This window comes from Amblyomma maculatum, chromosome 1, assembly GCF_055883805.1.
Source record: "Amblyomma maculatum isolate TAMU_Amacu chromosome 1, ASM5588380v1, whole genome shotgun sequence".
NCBI classification, from domain to species: domain Eukaryota; kingdom Metazoa; phylum Arthropoda; class Arachnida; order Ixodida; family Ixodidae; genus Amblyomma; species Amblyomma maculatum.
The window spans coordinates 258,710,892-258,730,095 of record NC_139344.1 but is presented as its reverse complement, the minus strand read 5'-3'; the positions used below and the strand labels follow the sequence as shown (position 1 = coordinate 258,730,095).

The 19,204-nt window shown below is 46.2% G+C and overlaps 2 protein-coding genes across 5 annotated transcripts in view; one reads left to right on the top strand and one right to left on the bottom strand.

Moving 5' to 3' along the window:
* CtBP (C-terminal binding protein) overlaps positions 1-3,420 on the bottom strand; it is a 59,514-nt gene extending 56,094 nt beyond the window's left edge. Inside the window, exons 1-3 of one of the 4 annotated variants that reach the window (XM_084590977.1) lie at positions 3,287-3,420; positions 3,119-3,208; positions 1,963-2,043 (exon numbers count right to left, since the gene is read on the bottom strand). The gene's annotated coding sequence lies outside the window, so the exon portion shown is untranslated. Of the gene's footprint in view, positions 1-1,565; positions 1,585-1,962; positions 2,044-3,118 lie in introns of those variants that run through there. The other 3 variants (XM_084590978.1, XM_084590976.1, XM_084590979.1) reach the window with 3 other exon arrangements.
* A 300-nt stretch (positions 3,421-3,720) lies between these two features.
* Positions 3,721-5,110, top strand: Kaz (E3 ubiquitin-protein transferase Katazuke). Its single transcript, XM_084590981.1, has 2 exons — positions 3,721-3,859; positions 3,921-5,110. Exons 1-2 carry the CDS (start codon positions 3,821-3,823, stop codon positions 5,049-5,051), a joined length of 1,170 nt encoding a protein of 389 aa, XP_084447107.1. The 5' UTR covers positions 3,721-3,820; the 3' UTR covers positions 5,052-5,110.
* Positions 5,111-19,204: the final 14,094 nt, after the last annotated feature.

The following is a 19,204-nucleotide window of genomic DNA, read 5'->3' as shown; positions in this document are numbered from 1 at the left end:
GCACTGAGAATTTCCAGCCAATCAGAAAGTTATTACAACCAGAGCATGTACCTTTAAGTAATGTACAACACTACCATAAAAGATGTACAATCTCAAGTTTCTTCCCATCCTTCCCCGACATTATGTTACAACAACCTTGCAATTCCAATCACATTTACCAGTTATCACTATAACCCTAATATGTACAATATTTGGATCCATCAGGATGGTATCAAACTGCAGTGCACTCTCACAAGCACCTGTTTATTCTTGAAGCTGTTTAAAATTAAGCAGCAGCACTTCAGCATGCCAATCATGTTATTACATGAAACCAATTCACTTCGTACAATAGCAGTGGCAAGCCTAGTGAACCAGCTCTCGAAATCAACTAGTATGTACAAGACTGTCTGCAGTTACGTAAAAACTGCTATAGTCTTAATGCTGCTCCTTGAGCTGATGACCACAGAAACGAAATATGCGCCTCATCACACATGCTTGTAACATACTGCAGCAGTGTTTATAATCAAGCTTACAAACTTCCATAACTAACCAGTAAAAAGCTTTTTGACAGCACTTGTACACATCATTCACGCATGTCCAAATTTTTATAAATGTATAGAAATGCTTTGAGAAGTAATAAACCTTCCCTTCAGGAATAACTGTATGCAGAAAGCTTCAGTCCTCAATGAGCATGCAGTAGTATTTTCTTTCAACATGTAAGAACAGCAACACCAGTTGATTTTCTTATTCATAATAGCAGAATAGTACAATGAACTTGCTGAAAACTTTCAATAGGTCAACCCTAGATACTAACCATGCAAGAAGAGAGCAAATAAAAATAGAAGCCTATGGCAAATCAACGAAGACATGTGAAGCTGGAATGCCTAATCATTTAACCAAATTTTACAAGTTTGAAAACTAAAATTAACTAATTCACAATCCCAGAACTTGCAAGAAAAATCAAGCTGCACATGGTAATAATTCATTTAATAGTCATACTGAAACAATGGCTGACAAAACTCGCGTACTAGGCAAATCAGCTTGATAGTGCTGGTGATAAACCGTAATTCTAGCCCTAACACAAAATTTAAACAGCTAACATACACATGTAATTACTCAGGCGATAAACGCAACTGATCAGTTCAGAGTGCTACAAATCCCACTAAATGTGAATGGACTGAAACCGATAACGTGTACGTAACTAGGCCACAAAGCCATCATGTTTGTAATAAACGGATTCAATAAATCATGTATACACACCTGATAGAATATTAAATTATCCCCTAAACACATACTTTAAACTTCATAAAAACTGCCAGGTGGCCTTCCAATTAAATCATTCAACGCGATATGAAAGTACCTGTGCTTATTCATTCATCAACGCTATGTCAATACCACCATTTGTATGAGCACTATTGCACACGACAATAAACAGACTTTTCCGGTTGCATATGCTGTCAAGCATCAACAAAAGCGCTGAGAAACGCAACGCTTCCCGATTTCCGTTCACTGACAAGATAAGCACCGCAGGATAGCTGCAATGCATTAACCTCGCCCGCAAGAGTACGCTAAAATGGCCAGTTTACCTGGCGCAGGGTTACTGGAGTCTAGTGCAGCGAGCGAGTGAGCCCGATATCTGTAGACAATGTAGCCCGGGAAGCGGCACAAATCGAGCACTGCAGCCGCCCGAGAGCAAGGCGACACACTGCCGACGCGCAATCAATGAACGGCGCCGGGCATCAACAAAGCTCCGCTCGACGACGCGTGCAGCGAGGTGCGCAGCCAGCGAGAGGCGCGCGCGCGCGCGCACGCACAAAGCCGAGCGGTGCAAGCGGCCGCAGTGCACGAGCGGCCCGACCGGGCTGCTCGCGGGCTGCGCGCGTGAGCAGCCCGGCGCAGGCCCCGCAAAATGGAAAGGTGACAACGCGGCGCCGCGCAACAGGTCCGAGTCGGTGCGGCAACCGACAGCGTAGGCGTACTCACACTGTTCCAGTTCAAAACAGCCCGCTTGGCTTCTGCAAATCAGGACCGGCAGAAGCCCACATGCTGCATTTCTCGCAGGATCTGCAAATGCCAGAGAGAGATGGGCACGTGCAGCAACAACGCAGGACCAAAACAAAGGGGGCTCCACCGCGGGCGCCATCGAAGCGACACGCGCACGAGCCAATCGGGGCGTCTAAGCACAATGACGTCATGGCTCCCCGCTGCAGACGACGGGGAAAAGCCCGCCGAAACTCCATGTTTTTCTTGCGACAGGTCAAGCGCCGCGGGCGCCCCCAGTTACAGCACGTCGGCACGTTGCGCGCGCCTCGGCCAGCGCCGCAGCACACGAAACAAACAACCAAATCTCGGGGGCTACGACGGCGTCGCGAAGGCGCAGGCGGGTGGCCGGCCGGCCTCGGCGGACCCCCTCCCCGGCTGCCGCCACGGCCCGCCGCCAGACCCCTCCCCGAATGGCTGCCGCGGCATGTGGCGCACACGATGTACGGCAAAATGACTCGGCGGGGTTCGATTCGCGCACAAAATAAGCCTAATCAACGTTGCCGCAGGCTGGATGCCGCCATGGAATGCGAATTTGGACAAAGGGAATGTGCGATCTTGTTTCGCGCTCAAACTTCCGGGACGGCAAATACACGCTAAATGTAGGTCAGGCAATGGCCCCGCCAAATGCAACGTTAAATCTCGCTCAACCACGGCACAAATAAACACGCCAACGGTATCTGAACCGCAGCGCGAGAGCTCGCGAGACAGCTCGTGCGCTCGTGCTGCGAAAAACCAATAAAGTCAAAGAACATGCTTCGAATGCCAACACCGCGTGCTTTGTTCACGCCACGGTGGATCGTGCGCACGCGCTTCTGCGGGACGCTTCGACTGCACAGCCATAATTTCACAGTCGCTCACGGTCACAGCACATGCAAGGCCGTCGCTCAAGCCTACTTATTTACCTGCTAAGCAAGATCACTTGGGGAGCGGTCAACAAGTAATGTCTGACTAAGCCTTTCAGCCCCAATTATCACTTCGACAAATGCACACATGCAGCGCCAAGCAGGGACCCTAGATTCACTCATAGTTCACAAATAATCGTTCAGTGGCACAGCATAAGAGTCACACACAGCAGCTTTCCAATGACAAGTCTTACCTTTTGGGTCGAGGCGCTCACTTAGCAAACAAAGGCTGACGACTATGGCCGGTAATGCGTTGGTGCAGCGAGTGGAGCTACTCGTAAAGCCTAAAACAAAATCCAAGATACTGCTGTTAGATCGCGTTACTTATGTGTTCCAGATTAAAAGGTATGTGAAATTATTACCACCCGCCACGGGTTCAGCGAGCTAGACCCAAAATAAACGAATATACGAGCCTATGACGTAGCGAAAGAACGCCAAAAACCCTCAACGAGAGAGGCGGATAAGCGATCTCGTGTAATCTCGTTCCGAGGGGTTTGTTTGCGAGACTGGACGTTCTTGTGCTTGTAGATAGTGTTAAGTAATGGGCTGCTGTCTTTAAATCATTTTTTTCAACGTATCATGCGCAACGTTGTTTTCTTTTTTTAGTGTGGCCAATGACTGTGTTGACGATTAGTGGCACGGAATCGAAATAGACTTCGACCTTTTCGGCGCCGAGGAGCTGCGATCGAGCGAAATATCGTTCCGCTCGTATTATTCTGCGTCGCTCAGCCAGCTCAGCTGTCGGCTGCTTTGAATCGACGCAACGCCGCCGACACCGCTTCGCACTTCGTTTCCCGGGTCGTTGCTCGCTGTAACGCGCAGCGCTTCATGTGAGCATTCTGGGCGCCGAAGGCGCTGTAGTTTTGTCGTCGGTTCTTCGCGGTGAATCAGCTGAAATGTCGGACATCAAGGCGCTGGAGCACCCGACGCTAAAGGTGGGTATTGAGCGTTGCTGCGTTTGGCGAGTGCCGGCTGAAAGCTACTCGGCATTTTTAGGTGCCATACGAGATCCTCAACAAGAAGTTTCGAGCGGCCCAAAAGAGCATGGATCGGGAGGTGTCGCACGTGCAGAGCGGCGCTGCTGAGCTGGAAAAGAGCCTGCGGGACAAGGCGCCCGCCGGTCAGCTGCACGGCCAGCTGGGCAGCCTGCTGGAGAAGCTGGAACTGCTGCGGCGCAAGAGCGCTGAGAGCATCGCCGAGGAGCTGGAGGCTGCAGCGGCCTGCAAGCGACGCGTCGAGCACCTCAAGGGTTTCGAGACGGGCGGCGAACAGTGGAAGCGCCAGCGGTTGGACCGCATGCTCGTGGAGCATCTGCTGCGCGCGGGCTACTACGGCACGGCAGCAAAGCTGGCAGAGCGCAGTGGCCTGCGCGACCTGACCAACATGGACCTGTTCCTCGTTTCTAAGGAGGTTGAAGACTCCCTGGCCAGCCGTGACACCAGTAAGTGCTTGGCTTGGTGTCACGACAACAAGTCCAAGCTGCGTAAGCTGCGTAGCACTCTCGAGTTCCAGCTGAGGCAGCAGGAGTTCGTCGAGCTGGTGCGCCGCGACCGGCGGCTTGAGGCCGTGCGGCACGCTCGGCGTCACTTCGGTGCGCTGGAAGACGAGGCACAGCTAGCCGAGGTGCAGCGTGTGATGAGCCTGTTGGCGTTGCCTGGTGCCCGGCCACCGGACGGCCGCTGGGAGCTGCTCGGCGACAGTCGTTGGGAGCTGCTGGCCGACAGTCGCTGGGATCTATTGGTGCAGCAGTTCCGCCAAGAGCAGCTCCGTCTCTACCAGCTGAGCAGCTGTTCGGTGTTGACCGTGGCCCTGCAGGCTGGCCTGTCGGCGCTCAAGACGCCGCAGTGCTACGACGAGACCCAACGCAACCCGGATTGCCCCGTGTGCAGCCGCGCCCTCAATTGCCTTGCGCGGGGTTTGCCGTACGCGCACTGCTCGCAGTCACGCCTCGTCTGCCGTATCTCGGGCCAGCCTCTCAACGAGCACAACCAGCCGCTTGTGCTGCCCAACGGCTTCGTGTACGGCGAGCAGGCGCTGCGTGCAGTCGCCCGCCGCGGACGTGTCACATGTCCACGCTCGCGCGACTCCTTCGATTTGCGCGAAGCCGAGAAGGTCTACGTCATGTGAGGACCCTGCCGTTTCTGTCGCACAGAATAAAACGGTATTCCTCCAGGCATATTGCTGCACGGAAGTGGTTAACTGCACTAGTTTGAGCAGAATACACCCGTTGTGCTTTGGGCTATCGTATCATTTGCGCGTGCAGAAACAAGTGTTGGGAACGTTTGTTCCCTACATATACAGGGACTTGAATATTTGGGGGCTGGGATTTAAAAAATTCTTATGCAAAATCTACTACCCCATTCCAGCTGAAATAACGTTCACAAAGTAGCAAAATATCGTCTAAGTTATCTGATAAGTGATTCAACATTGGTACTTGCCTAGATTTTCCGAAATCGAGGAAAAACTGCTCTCGGCGGCGTGCAAAATTTTCGCAGAAGAGAGTCGAAAAGCTATTTTGACATGATGCGTCATCTGTCGGGCAGCGAGGCAAGCGCGCCAACGGCCGGGATGGAGCTTGTCTCGCTGCTCGACAGATGACGTATCATGTCAAAATAGCTTTTCAACTCTCTTCTGCGAAAAGCGCGCCAACGGCCGGGATGGAGCTTGTCTCGCTGCTCGACAGATGACGTATCATGTCAAAATAGCTTTTCAACTCTTTTCTGCGAAAATTGTGCACGCCGCCGAGAGCAGTTTTTTCTCGATTTCGGAAAATCTAGGCAAGTACCGATGTTGAATCACCTATCAGATAACGTAGACGATATTTTGCTGCTTTGTGAACGTTATTTCAGCTCGAATGGAGCAGTAGATTTTGCATAGGAATTTTTTTAAATTCCAGCCCCCAAATATTCAAGTCCCTGTATATATGTAAGAACCTGCGAACACTACTGAGTTAAACCTGCATTTTTTCAGTCAGTATACATTGGGAGCTTGCATGAAGCGATGCATGCTGGGTAATCCGCCATGATGATGTCGCTGGTAACAGATAGTAGCAGACGGCAGGCAACGCAGCCAGGCTGAATTGAGCAAGTGCCTTGTCGTTTTCGACGATCCACCGAGCAAACAAGCGGCTGTGCGTGCGCTGCCATTATGTCGGCAGATTCCTGAGGAGCGTACACGTCGACGCCCTGCCCGAAAAATCGGGCGCACATGAAGAAATGCAAAACAGTGCGACGCGGACCTGTTCAAGCTAGGCGCAGACGACCAACGTTGCAGACGACTAACTGTACTTTGCGTCTGGACCTGTGGCCATCCGTCGACATCGCCGACATTCATGATTTCTAGTTCTGGCAAGTAGTTTGATACTTGTCCGAATTGCCGTCGATCTCACGTGTGTTGGCCCGTGCGAACCATTCGCTGGTTGGTTGGTTTGTGGGGTTTAACGTCCCAAAGCAACTCAGGCTATGAGAGACGCCGTAGTGGAGGACTCCGGAAATTTCGACCACCTGGGGTTCTTTAACGTGCACTGACATCGCACAGCACACGGGCGCCTTGCTTTTCGCCTCCATCGAAAAGCGGCCGCCGAGGCCGGGATTCGATCCCGCGTCCTTGGGAACAGTAGTCGAGCGCCGTAACCACTGCGCCACCCCGGCGGGGTGAACCATTCGCGTCGGCGTCGCTAGATGAATTCGCTTTGCCTTCTCGCCCTCGTAAAGACGTAAGTTTGTTTGTTTGAAATCGTGAAGAGCCAGCAGTTGGCCTGTCCGATCGCGCCAGCATCGTCTGCGCGCACTACACGAATATGTAGACGAGGCTGTGTGGCCGCGCCGGGCTGCGTTGTTGCTGCCAGCGACATCATGGCGGATTACCCAGCATGCATCGCTTCATGCAAGCTCCCTATACCAGCTCGAACTATGTTGTGTCGATTAGCTGTGCAGCTGAGCTGTGTACACTGTGATAGCTTGAGACAGTGCAGCGAGCAGTGTGCTAGAAGGTTAGCCCTTTGCAGAATATACTGTTGAGTGGGTTAGTATTTAGCCATGATTGTATTAACAGCATATATAGAATAAAGAAAAAAGAATGCAAGCATAACGCTAACTTGCAACTAATTTATAGCAATGAAAAATGCATGTGTGCATAAAAAAATATTGTCATGAAATACGATGTCCCAGGCACAGAAGAGCAACAACTGAGCCAGCATGTGCTGAAAGCCAAGACGCCACTTTATTGAGAAAACTTGTAAACTCTCTTTCTTTGAATGGCCCTTGCAACTGAAAAATGTGACGTCATAAAGTAAAATGATACAGATGCAGTAACAATGCACTATGCCCCATGTAACCAGGTGTAAGTTGGCTAGCTCAGTTTAAAGTACTTTTCTAAATATGCAATCTGTCTAGAATTTCATACTTTAATATTTTCATGCACCTGTGCTCGGGTGCCAACATCTTTGTTTCATTATTCAACGAAGCTCGGTGTCTTACACCTTGACCATGTTTTCTTTGAACTTGCAGCTCTGAGACGGGCTGGAGGTTAAATCTTTTCATGTAATTCATATAACTTCCAATTTAATTGAATCATTATTAAAAGTGTTGATTTGCATTGAGAACATCTAATCAGCAACCTCGCTACTTATTTTTTGCGATCATTGCAAAGCTACACTATAGTAATGGTGCACCCCAAGTGCAAATAAAAATATACATACTTAACCACTTACACGCATACTAGACTTGGTTATTTATTACTGAAGACATTTGTGTACTTTAGTGGGGGTCACTGAGAAGTAACAGTATGAACAGGATTGTAAGACTGCTTTTTGTTGGCCTTTATAATGATGTATAGTTATGGTCAAGTTAACCTTAAATGACGGGGCGACAACCTGGAACTACTTGTGCTATGAGAAGACAGACAAATAAGGAAATAAACACTAGCCTGAGAGTGAAGGCAAGCTATGATCAATGGAAATGGGTGTTAAGTGAGCTGACGAACATGCTTCTGCTGCACATTGTATCATACCTGTGATCCATCCCTAAGTGCTTTCTGCTGTTGCAAATTTTTGTTAGTACATTTTGCTTTTCTGCAAATGTGCCTTCTTAAGCATCAGTACTGCAGGGTCTTTGTATTCAAAAGGTGGTATGGGTGTGCTAGTGTTTATGTAGTTTTTCGTTTGTGTTCTTGTGGCTCCACTTAGGCTCATAGTTCGGGGCCATCACTCTGGCATTTCAGGCTAACGTGCCCCTTCCTCCCCAGTCAGCACTTGACTGGCAGAGTCACTGTCAGCAATGCAGGCTGAGATCGTAAGTTAACTTGTCTCCGCTGCACAGACAACTCACTGTATCATACCTTGTAATTCTCTGTTTCTTTAGAGTTCACATTTGCTGTTGCATGTAGTTTAGGTGCAGTGCATATGCAAAATAGCCAGCTCATCTTTCTTTGCATACATTGCAGGTTAATGGTTTTCATCATTGCAGTTCTGTTAAGTGCTACCAGTGAACAAAGCATTTGAAAGCTTTAGCATAGCTATGCCATCATATACTCTCTGTGCAGCAATAATTAGAGATCAGTGGGGATGCTTTAGTCTCTGTCGACAAACTTGGGTTGATCACAATCATTATAATGATATGCACTTCGGCAGGCCATGCTTTTCCTCACTACGTATAAAAAAGAAATCTTGGCTGCATCATTTTGCTTGGTGGCTATGGAAAGCCCCGCTGGGACTCCTGCACACTTCCTCAAATGCTCTATTTTTCATGTTGCTTTCTATGCAAGCACGTTGTGTCACAGGTGCCACCGAAATAGTATACCACCATGGGCCAGCACTTTTCCTGAAGAGGAAAGAACATTGAGTGCTCGCACATCCTAAACACTTTCTGCAGAACCTATCGTAGACAGGCAGAGTGTTGTGCTGTTCGACTGGCTGTGCATCTGGAAGGCATTGCACTTGATGTGTTGCCAGCAGTAGACATACTGCAGTGGGTATACCTTGGTAAGCATGCTTATGATTCTGTGATAAGAGGAAACCTCAAAATAGAAAACTGTAGGGTGGGCCAGAAGTACTTCTAAAGGCCTCCAAAAGCATAGGGCACATTCTGGCAACTGTTCAATGCCATTTGTTACTTAAATAACTCTATTAGTCTTTTTTATTTTATTGCATTTTGTACAAAAAGAGAGGGCAATTCAACATCAGCCTGACTATACACACTGCAGGGCAAAGGTGTTTCCCATATTCCTCCAATTACCCCGGTCCACAGGGCAATTGCTTAGTTTTTTGCATCACCATTGCTGTGTTAAGTGTAACTCTAGAGCTGCAAGCATGCTTAGAACAACTCATGGAGACAGATAGCAAAAAATGCAGATAATTTTTTTTTCATCAATTAAATTTCTTTTTTTATTGATTAAGCTGCACGACTGCAGTGTTGTACTGCGGGACTTGCTGTTGCCTCAGCAGTGTGTTATGCAGCTTTTGACAATTAAATCTGCTCCACAGGTGAGCTAGACAAAATTTTGGTCAATGTAGTAGCCTCTGGATTAGTGCGTTCACACTAAATCTTGCTAGCAACAGTGTTTCAGGGCCTCTTTAATAGTATGTCACTGCTGAATGTAGCCCAAGTTTGAAAAATTGCTGTCTGACCTAGTCTGCAGCACTTTTCTTCTTTTTTGTGTGCTCTGTAACTTTAATAATTAGTATAGACTAATTAGCTAATTTTCAATTAACTTGAGAAACACTATGTCCACATAAAACTTGTAGATTGTCTTCAAAACTAGCTGACTTACATCAAGCTTACATCATGTTTATATCAAGCTACTGTTTACACGAAGATTTCACTAACCTTAAACAATAACTCAGAAAAAAAAAATAAGCTTAGATGGCACAGCGGTGCCCCTTCAGCGACCTTGTATGCATCGCTGAGAACAAAATTCGATTGTTTCTGAAACACTTTTCTTAAAGAAAAGTGTGCGCACTGGGCAAGACACTTGATAGCTTTCTTTGAAGGCCAGTAAATAAGGCTATGTAAATCTTGCCTTGATGCAAACAACACAGCTGGTTGTTTTTCGAGACATTCTACAACTTCTCTATCATCACTTTGTTTCTAAAGCCAATGATTACAGACAAGGACAGGCTGTCAACAGCTGTCATTTAGTTTCACTGGGCCTGGGCACTCCATATTTTTTAAATGTATGGTTACATTTAGGTTGGGTTCCTGGAGTATTAAAGGACACCAGGGACAGCTTTATACAATCTTTGTTCTATAAAAGAAAAATAAACAAAATGAGTCTTTCTGGATACGTTGATGTGGGTCCAATCCAATAGTAGAGTGCTGAATTATTGCTAAAGTGACTGCCTTTACAACTTTTCAACTCTAGATTTCTGTAAGGGCCCTGTAATCATTGTTTAGATGTGAATGGCAATGTTTACTATCGGGTGATGGCAACACCAGTTTTTCGTTTTCTGGCCTTCTCTTAGCTATCCATGAAAGCACCTTTGTGGTTAAAATGCAGTATTCTGCTGATAAACGCTGACTTCAGTTTGTTCTGAGTGCCTCTTTAAAGGGGTGGAGACACGAAATTTTTCTTTGGAAGAATGTGTATGACGTTAATAAACATGGATAACCACATGAAATTCGCCAGCAGTCAATAAGTTATTGTTTTTCTCTTTATTTTGTTTTCAAGTTGCAGAACGAAGATTGTGATGTCACAGATGTGTATGAGATTATTTGACGCATACAAGAGCCTCAATATATTTGCTGCTTTCTAGTTTTATATCATGCCAGCTCTCACACTAAGCTGCTGCTGAAGGCAAAATGAAAGCAACTGGACAAAGAGCTATTACATAGCTGTTTTTGTGGGCCTCACGTGATCTTGAATATGGTTTTTATGTTGAAACCATCGTTCAGCAACCTGAAACCGAATGTGTATGGCAGAAAAAAATTAATTTGTAAATTATTTCCTTAGTTTAGGCAAAATTTGCATGGTTATACATGTTTAATAAGGCTTTGTCAAGTGTTGAGATGAGCGGGGAAGCGTTCGAGACAAAGAAATGGGTTGGCAGTGGCGTTTTAATAAGGCGCTATCAAGACGTAAACACATTGCCACCTTATGCACAGTGCCTCACAAAGAGTAATCAATTAATTGTGAAAATGTATGGTTTGTTCTCATACAAAAGGAAAAAAAGAGTTATTACCTGAAAGGAGCAGTTTGTTTTAGAAAAGTATTTTGGAACTAACTTGTCAATGGAAAAACTGAAGAAGCAAGATATGTTTTGCACTCGTAGTTGGGCAGCAGTCAATAGCAGAATAATGAAATGTTTCCTTTTGCAGTGGGCCAGCTTGTACACATTTAGAAACTGGTTTAAACATATAATACACGTGCCAAGCAAAAGCACTCACTTATGGTGTTTCCTTAATGTATGCAACAAAGTTTCAACTGCACAAGTAAGGTTTAAGAAACATTCAATTTGGCCAAACTATTCATGAAGCACAGGAAAGGCAACAGATACTTGAGGCAGAAAAAGAAGACACGTAGACCAAACTTTTACCTATACAGTTTTTGATTGCTGTGAATACTGCAGCTTTAAAAGGCAAACATTGGAAGTGCAGTGTAGCTGGGTACAGTAAATTAGTTTTCAGGTGCTGAAGCTGTTCTTTCTTCTTGGTTCTTTGAAAAAAGTGCGGTAGAAAAGTTGACATTGCTGCCACGACAAGCTTCACTGACAGTAATGCCAATATTAGAAATATAGTGCCTAGAAAATACTTGCTAGTGTGCCGTGCGGAGGGGTCTCTCAATGGGAGGAGGTGTCCGCGCCGGCGATGCCTTCCAACTTTGGCCGCCAGAGGCGCTGCTCATCGTAAAGGTGATAAAGGTGCCGTCGACGCCGTCGGCCGCCGGCGCGCCCTTGATTTGCCGCATTTGCGCTGGCCGAGCCATCAGTGGTTCGAGCGCTTTGGACACGTCTACGCTGTTCTTTTGTTTTATTCGTTCTGTTACTTGCATTCATGTGAGAGAATTAAATTTTCAACGACTAATGATGTTTAAAATAAAGCATCAGGGCAGGGAAAAGACATATGTTTCGTGTCGCTCTGTCGGAGCGGCTACCGTTCGAATCCGGACTAGGTTTCTATGTTCGGTGTGTCATCGGACCCTGCGCAGCTTGCGTAGTGGAAGCGGCTGATTAAAAGACAGGACCGCAAGTTGACTTCAACATGTGTTGTCTGCGAAAAATATTTTGAGGAGAGCTACATCGAGAGAACGTTCAAAGTGACGGTGAACGGCATCGTCAACGAGCTCGCTAGAGATAGACCACGCCCTTAAGCCCGAAACCGCGCCAAGGAGGAGGAGGAGGAGGAGGAAAAAACTTTATTAAAAAAAAAATATAAACATTCCCAGGAGGACCTCTTAGTCCAGGAGCCCTCTGGCTGTTCCTTCTAGCTTAGCCCGCTCGACCAGCCGTAACTGATCTGCAGGTTGCGTGGCTAGAAGGGCAGCCTCCCAGGAGGAGGGGGTGGGGTGTTTGACGGGAGGAACGCGGATTGGATGTGGGCATTCCCATAAGTAATGGGAATGCCCACATCCAATCCGCCAACGCTATTCGACCATTATCCGAACCATCATCTGCCTAAGAAGACATCGAAAAGGAAGTTGAGGAACCTCTGTGACCAACCGGCCGCTAAACGACAAAAGCGCAGTGCCAGAATTCCAGTGGTGCAGACGACAGCCACGGACCGTCAAGGATGTTTGACAATGCTTCCAAGGAGCCGGCAGCAGAAGAGCCGAGCGAGAGCTCATGCCCGCAGCAGCAGATGTGCAGCTTTGAACCTCAGGATCCGTTTGACTCAATTTACATCCCTGCAACTTGGACCAAATTAACCGAAGCATCTGCTGGCTCTGTAGCCTACGCGCGTTATCGAGCAGAAAAAAAAAAAAAAAAGAAAGAAAGAACTTTGCCACTTTGTACATAGAAAAAATTATAACTTTTGGAAGCTTGAAGCCTGAACGCAGTTCTGTGGACGCCGCCACCCCCCCCCCCCCCCCAAGTGTATATTCTCGGAAAAGAAAAAAGAAAATTACCGACGATTACGTTACTTCCTAATGCGAAATTTGAGCGCAGCAAATAAGCTGTTTCACCTTTTCGATAGATTGAGGCAAAGAAATCGAGCAACACATGTATGCGCTATCACAGATTTTTTTTTTTTTTTTTTTTCACACGTATTCCTTTAACAAAGACTCCCTTCTCGGCCGCGGCGATGAGCTTCTGCTTCAGCCTCGCTTACACCTGGTTGCTCTCGACAGTGGCGATGAGCCTCCGCTTCGGCGGTGCGAACGGCACGGTCTTCTCGACGGCGGCGATGAGCTTCTGCTTCAGCCTCGCTTACTGCTCTGGATTCTGGCGGCGACGGCGCTGGGCCTCTGCTCTGGCAGCTCGTTTAGCAGCAGCAGCAGCAGCAGACGGAGGACTTCCACCGGTCGTCTCGCTCATGGCTCAGAAAGAACTGGCAGATAATTTCGCAGTGGCGAACGGCAGCGGCAATTTCGGCTCGGGCGGTGCACATATACAGATCCGCCGCCACCGATCTGGCTCTCTGATTGCCACCGTACAGGGGTTGCATTGGAGGAGGAGCGAAGAAAGGAATTAAGTTCGAGCCGGCGCTTTGACAACCGGAGACTCGCAGGAAGAGGGGGGAGGGGGGCGGCGTGTACACCCAGCGGCAAACGATGGGGGCAGAAGCGCGCGCAGCAAGCGGACAACGCGATAAAGGGAGGAGGGAAGAGATAGCAGCGACTGACTGATGCTGCTGACGCCGATAGTAAGTCAACCCCAGCTGCGGAGTTGGTTTCAGGGACAACGCCGCCGATGCGGGGGGGACCCTCCCCTCCTCATTCTGCATGGCGGCGACGGTGTTCTATGCAGTCACGTTATCTTGACTCTCTAGCGGCGTCAGCGGCATCCAGCGGTATCAGTCGGTCGCTGCTAGCGCTGGGGGGATGAAAGGGGGGCGGAGCTGGTTACGAGGCCGACGCCGACGCGAAACCCAGGAACGGACGCCAAAGAGCTGCGCTCTAAAAAAACAAGCACGTACAATACAACAATATCTAAAGCTGAAGAGCTATATAGGCAGAGTGCACTGAAGGGTACGTCTTTGTTCCGGATGTGGCCTGCAACCAGCTGATTCAGGAAGCACATATCATTCATGGGAATGTATTTTGCAGAAAAAGTGTCGCTTGACCCTCAACTCTGAAGTGGTTAGCTGCAGCTTAATGCAAATACCAGCGGAGGCTTACACAAGATGCGCAGAAAGAAGGAATGCTGCAACATTTCTCGCGCTCTGAGAAGAACTAAGAGAAAACTCGCATGGAGCGCAGAAGCAAGTGGCTCTATTGAAAGCGCAAAATGAGGCGCTAATAAGTCAGTCTGCGGTTGAAGTTTTTTTTTTTTAATCCCGCGCGTGACCTAGACAATTGTGACCGTACAACAAAAGCTCGGCTGCTGAAACCGCGAAGCCGAAACTGGTGAAGTGAAATTAATTATAAATTACTTAGCGGTGGTAAGCGAAAAACCACGTGGAGAATTATACAGGAATATCTAGCCCATCATTAGCAAGTGAAAAAAAAAAAAATACCACCAAAAATTGGTATTATACTACTTTAAAATTATTGCGGTGTCATATGTGCGGCCTTTCTCCAAAACCTTTAGCGGTGCATTTCTATATTTCTACTTGTTAATTGTTGCTGCGCCTTTTTGCTAAAATTTTACTGTATTGTAGACTTTGTAAAAAAAAAAAAAAGAATCAATGATACAATCACCACTTTTAATTGTTTCTTGCCTTTCCTTCAGTTACAAAAGAAAGCACACAGCATAATAATCATTTATGATGAAGCAACAAATAAGTGACTTCCTAATAAAACAAATGAATAAAGAGTAAGAACAAAAACTGAAGTCGGATTCAGACTGCTTGTGTTTATTGTCGCATGCGATCTTTGAAAACATGCGCGCGTGCCATATGTTACGAAAAAGCAAGATCGCCCTTCGTTTCTGTAGCATATATGTGACGCTATGAAACGTCACTAACCTGATATATATCACCTTAGCAATAAGCGTGACTGAATTGCAGAAACGTCGACGTAACCTATCCGAAAGCATGAGGCCCGTATTGACGTTCGTAGCACTTGACTGCGGCATCGCGATACACCATGGACCATAAGAAAAGACCGAAGAGTAAATAAAATTCAAAGTTGGATTAATGAACAGTGTAAAATATAAGGGTATTTTCTGATACCTGTGTCACACGGACAATAACAGTCGTCGTCGATCCGTTCCGGGTTAGATCGCGATTGAAAATATAGTTGCCATAATTCGGGACAACCACCTGGGATATGAGCTGACTGAGCGCTCAGTCAGAAAGAAGATGCATACCCTACATCCGCGATCGCGATGCGTGGATCGCAATCGAGTGGCTCCATATCAAATCAAATCGTCATCGGAATATTTCATAGCAATATATTGAACCCGGCCTGGACTCCATCGTTTAATCAAAACAAACTATTGCAACCAACGTGTCAACTTTAGGTGGTTGTTTCAAATTTCTTCTCTCGCTGGATATCAGGAAGTCTATGTGTTCTGCTTAAGACCTTATCCGGTTCAGCTGAATAAATAAAACAGTTAGATATAGCAGACATGGACCAGACAGTATTTGTTAAAACGCTTCCCTCGAGCGCTATTTCAGCGTATGATTTTCTCCGCACAGTTCTAGGACGGTACGATTGTCTTCCACCAAGACTGTTTTTAGACAAAAAGTGCGCTCAAACCGTCAAGAGACAGGTTTCGCAGTGAGAAGCGCAGCGCGCTATCCGGACCTATATGCCGCCTATGCTGCCAAGGCCGCGAACGCGGAGCGATAGCACCTTACTAAAGCCCCTCAATAAAGCCCTAAAGCCCCTCAATAACAGTTTATTGAGGGGCTTTACACCTTACCTATTGGTAGCGCCTCCCCGCGGTGGCGGCGGGAAGGCATCACCGCGGCGGCCACGCGAGCGCGCGCCCTCGGCACACTAGTCAGTATATTCTAGGCACTATATTAGAAACATACTGCAAACTGGCCCCGACTGTGCCAAGTGGACGTATGGCATTCCAGGCTCTGGATGTAATCATTTAAATATAGATAATTAGATGCCCTTTTTTGTAATCTCGTTACATAAAAGGTACAGAATAATTGTTTTTATGTTCACTCTTAAGAACAAATGGCATGTTTCAAGTCCTTGGGGATAGAACACTGGAATTTAGGTCTCGATTTTTTTTCGCCACAGTGGAAAGATTGATGTCTAAAATGTTCGATTCCATAACGGTTTTGTTAGAAACGCTGTAGAAAAATTTTTACTGGGAATTTTTCGATCAATGCGTGCACCCGTTTTTATGTAGTCCGATGCTGGAAACCATGAGCAGCGACCGCAATGACGACTGGTGGTTGGCAAAAAAGACGTACCGAAAACATATATTTCACTCGCAAGTTAGTAATCAGACACTTTTTTGCGTAGAGTAACGTCCTTTTCAGTTTAACACTCAATGCTGTTACGGCACAATAACGCATGCCCTCGTTGACGAAAGTTTTAGTGGGCACTGTCATTGCTTCTTTCACGAAATTGCGAACACTGTGTTGCCATCTAGTGGCAAAACCTGAAGCATACCTCTCACGGTACAAAAGCAGGGGTGGTTTTTATTTAAGGACGCACTGGAGAGAGTACAAAATATAATAAATTATGGCAAGCACTCGTAGAAGAAAAAAAAACAGTGTGCAGTTATGAAAATCAGCTATATTTTGCTGACATGTAGTCACGTGGGGGGCTACAATGAAAGTGCTAGGGTTCCTCCGCTAGATAGCGCCTCTGTTGTTTTTATGCAATTTTCAATGGCTTATTAAAATTGTAAAGCCTCTTTTCTTTGATATTGTTGTGCTCGATCTGCACTATGAGGCAAGATCTTTTCATCTCCACCATAATCTCATGACATATTTTGGCCAGTGTTCTGTCCCTTTAAGTGATGTCTGTTTGCATTTCATTCTGGCATGTGCCTGCACGATGTTGCTGCATTGCAAACGAGTTTTGTTGCCATCCAACGTAGGTGTGATGTGAACCATCGTGTAGAGCTTGTGGAGATGGCTGTTATATAAATGCTATTATGCAGCATGTGGGTCAACACCCCAAGCAAAATAGATAGTGGTTTTTAGGAGTGCACGAATATTCGAAATTTCGAATAAGAATTGAATATGCTGAATATATCTGTTATTCAACTTGTATTTGAAAAACATATATTCGAAAACTACCGAATGCACTAAAAATTTTCAAATTCACTACAGCTTCCCTGTACTGCGTGCTTTGCCACAGTGCTTGACTGCGTTGCTTCTGCAGTGAAGCATCCTCAAAACGCGACGCTGGAAAAGTTCTTCCCGGCAGTGTGTGCAAAGCGAAGCTTGACGAAACCGTGAAAAAATGTCATTCTCATTTTAATTTAATCTCAAATGCAGACAGCCATTGTGCTAATGTTCATCAGATAAGATTTGTGCAAACTGTTTTCAGCAGATTTTCTAGAGCACAGCTCTGATGCGCCGGTTTGTTGTCGGTTGTTGAGCCACATCACCCTGTTGGTGTAACCGAGAGAGTCACGAGCCAGAGAATTTCTGAGAAGAGAAATGCTCTTCTCTTCTGACAAATTCAATTTGGCTTGCGAGAAAAATCAAGAGTGCTTTGTAACTGCGCATGCACACACACACCCACACACACACACACAAGCATCTCTCGAATTCTTTGCCTCAATATATTGCAAAATGCATTAATAGCTGAGCTCAAATTTCGTATTATGTAGTATCGTAATCCTCCTCAGAATTCTTTCAGGCTCATTTGATAATTCAAGCTTTAAGTTAATTCAGGTATTTTGTCTGGTCCCTTGAAGGTCGAATTAGAGACTGCTTTATTCAGCAGTGGTATAATAGCTCCACTTGGTTTCATGCAGGTCCTTCCTATACACTAGGTCAGTATAAAAAATCCTGTATGAAATATACACCGGATTTTCCAGTACGGTATACACGTTTGTATAATTCTAGTTTAATTTCATCTGTAAATGCTATGTGAATTCTAAAATAAAATGAACAAGGTTTGGCTTTTTTTTTCACTTATCAGATATTTCATTTCCAAGGCATTTTTATTCGAGTCATATTAGAAAATTTCAATATTCCCACACCTCTAGCACTAGTTTTATTATAGAATGTTTTTATTAGCTTGAACAACCATTTTTACTTACCTTCCACTAGGGCAAAGAGGTGGCAGCAATAGCTGCAACTCCCCCACCGAGAATGGGAACTCTTCACATTTTTAGGGTCCACTGTTTGCTGTGCAACATACTGTGCAGACAGTGAACATTGTCATAAGGTATGGAAACGCGCCACATATAGTTACAGTAAGGAGAACATGCTGAGTGCCACAGCTTTACTACTTATTTTTAGTTTGATGCCCCATTCAACAAATATTCAGTGCTGCTGGCATGGCATATGATGCTTCAGCTGTGTCTCAAGTTTCAAATGCAACAAGACTGGCCATTAGACAGGACTGACCTGTTTTTCTAGTGTTAAAGGGGCCATGAAAAGCTATTACTAAAACTGGAAAAGGTGCATAAGCAATAGATGTTCCATCAATCCTCCCCACAACGCAACAATTTTAACCTACTTTCAATAACACCGAAGGTATCGTTGATTGAAAATGATGCTCCTCCGCTCCCCCCTCAAATCAGCGCACGCTGGCACGAAAAAAAAAATGTGATGAAAGCAAGTTGTGACAGTGACCTACCATGCTCAGTCTCACCCGCATCACTTGGGAGCATCCAATGAGTGGGTGCATCCGGAAAGCCCCATTGACGTCATCAGGGAGGGAGCCCGCAGAGAAGTTTCACCCTAGTCTGTTGCGAGCGGTCGCCAAGAGTTCTTTTTAAATATCACTGTAAATTATAGGATAGGCTCCACGCAGAGCTTTTAAATTTCATTCTAATGCTCACAAAGACCACCCATATGGATTTCTTGGATTAGAACATAACCAAAATTATTTCAGGAGCCCTTTAAATGTTTTGGCCTGAGTCATCCAGTTAAATTGCGTACGGGGGTGATGCCCGTCGATGTGATCACAATGACGTTGATGATCATATAGTGTCGAACGAAGAGCACCAAGCTCCTTCGTCCGCTCGTGCGGCGACACTTTGCGAGTCGGATAAGTCTCGAATATAAAGGCCGTTTATTTAAGACAGCCAAAGA

Bases quoted from the DNA above. Each gene is read 5' to 3' on its own strand.
- Kaz (XM_084590981.1), top strand. From the start codon at position 3,821: ATGTCGGACATCAAGGCGCTGGAGCACCCGACGCTAAAG. The intron at 3,860-3,920 runs GTGGGTATTGAG...CGGCATTTTTAG, and splicing joins TGGAGCACCCGACGCTAAAG to GTGCCATACGAGATCCTCAA.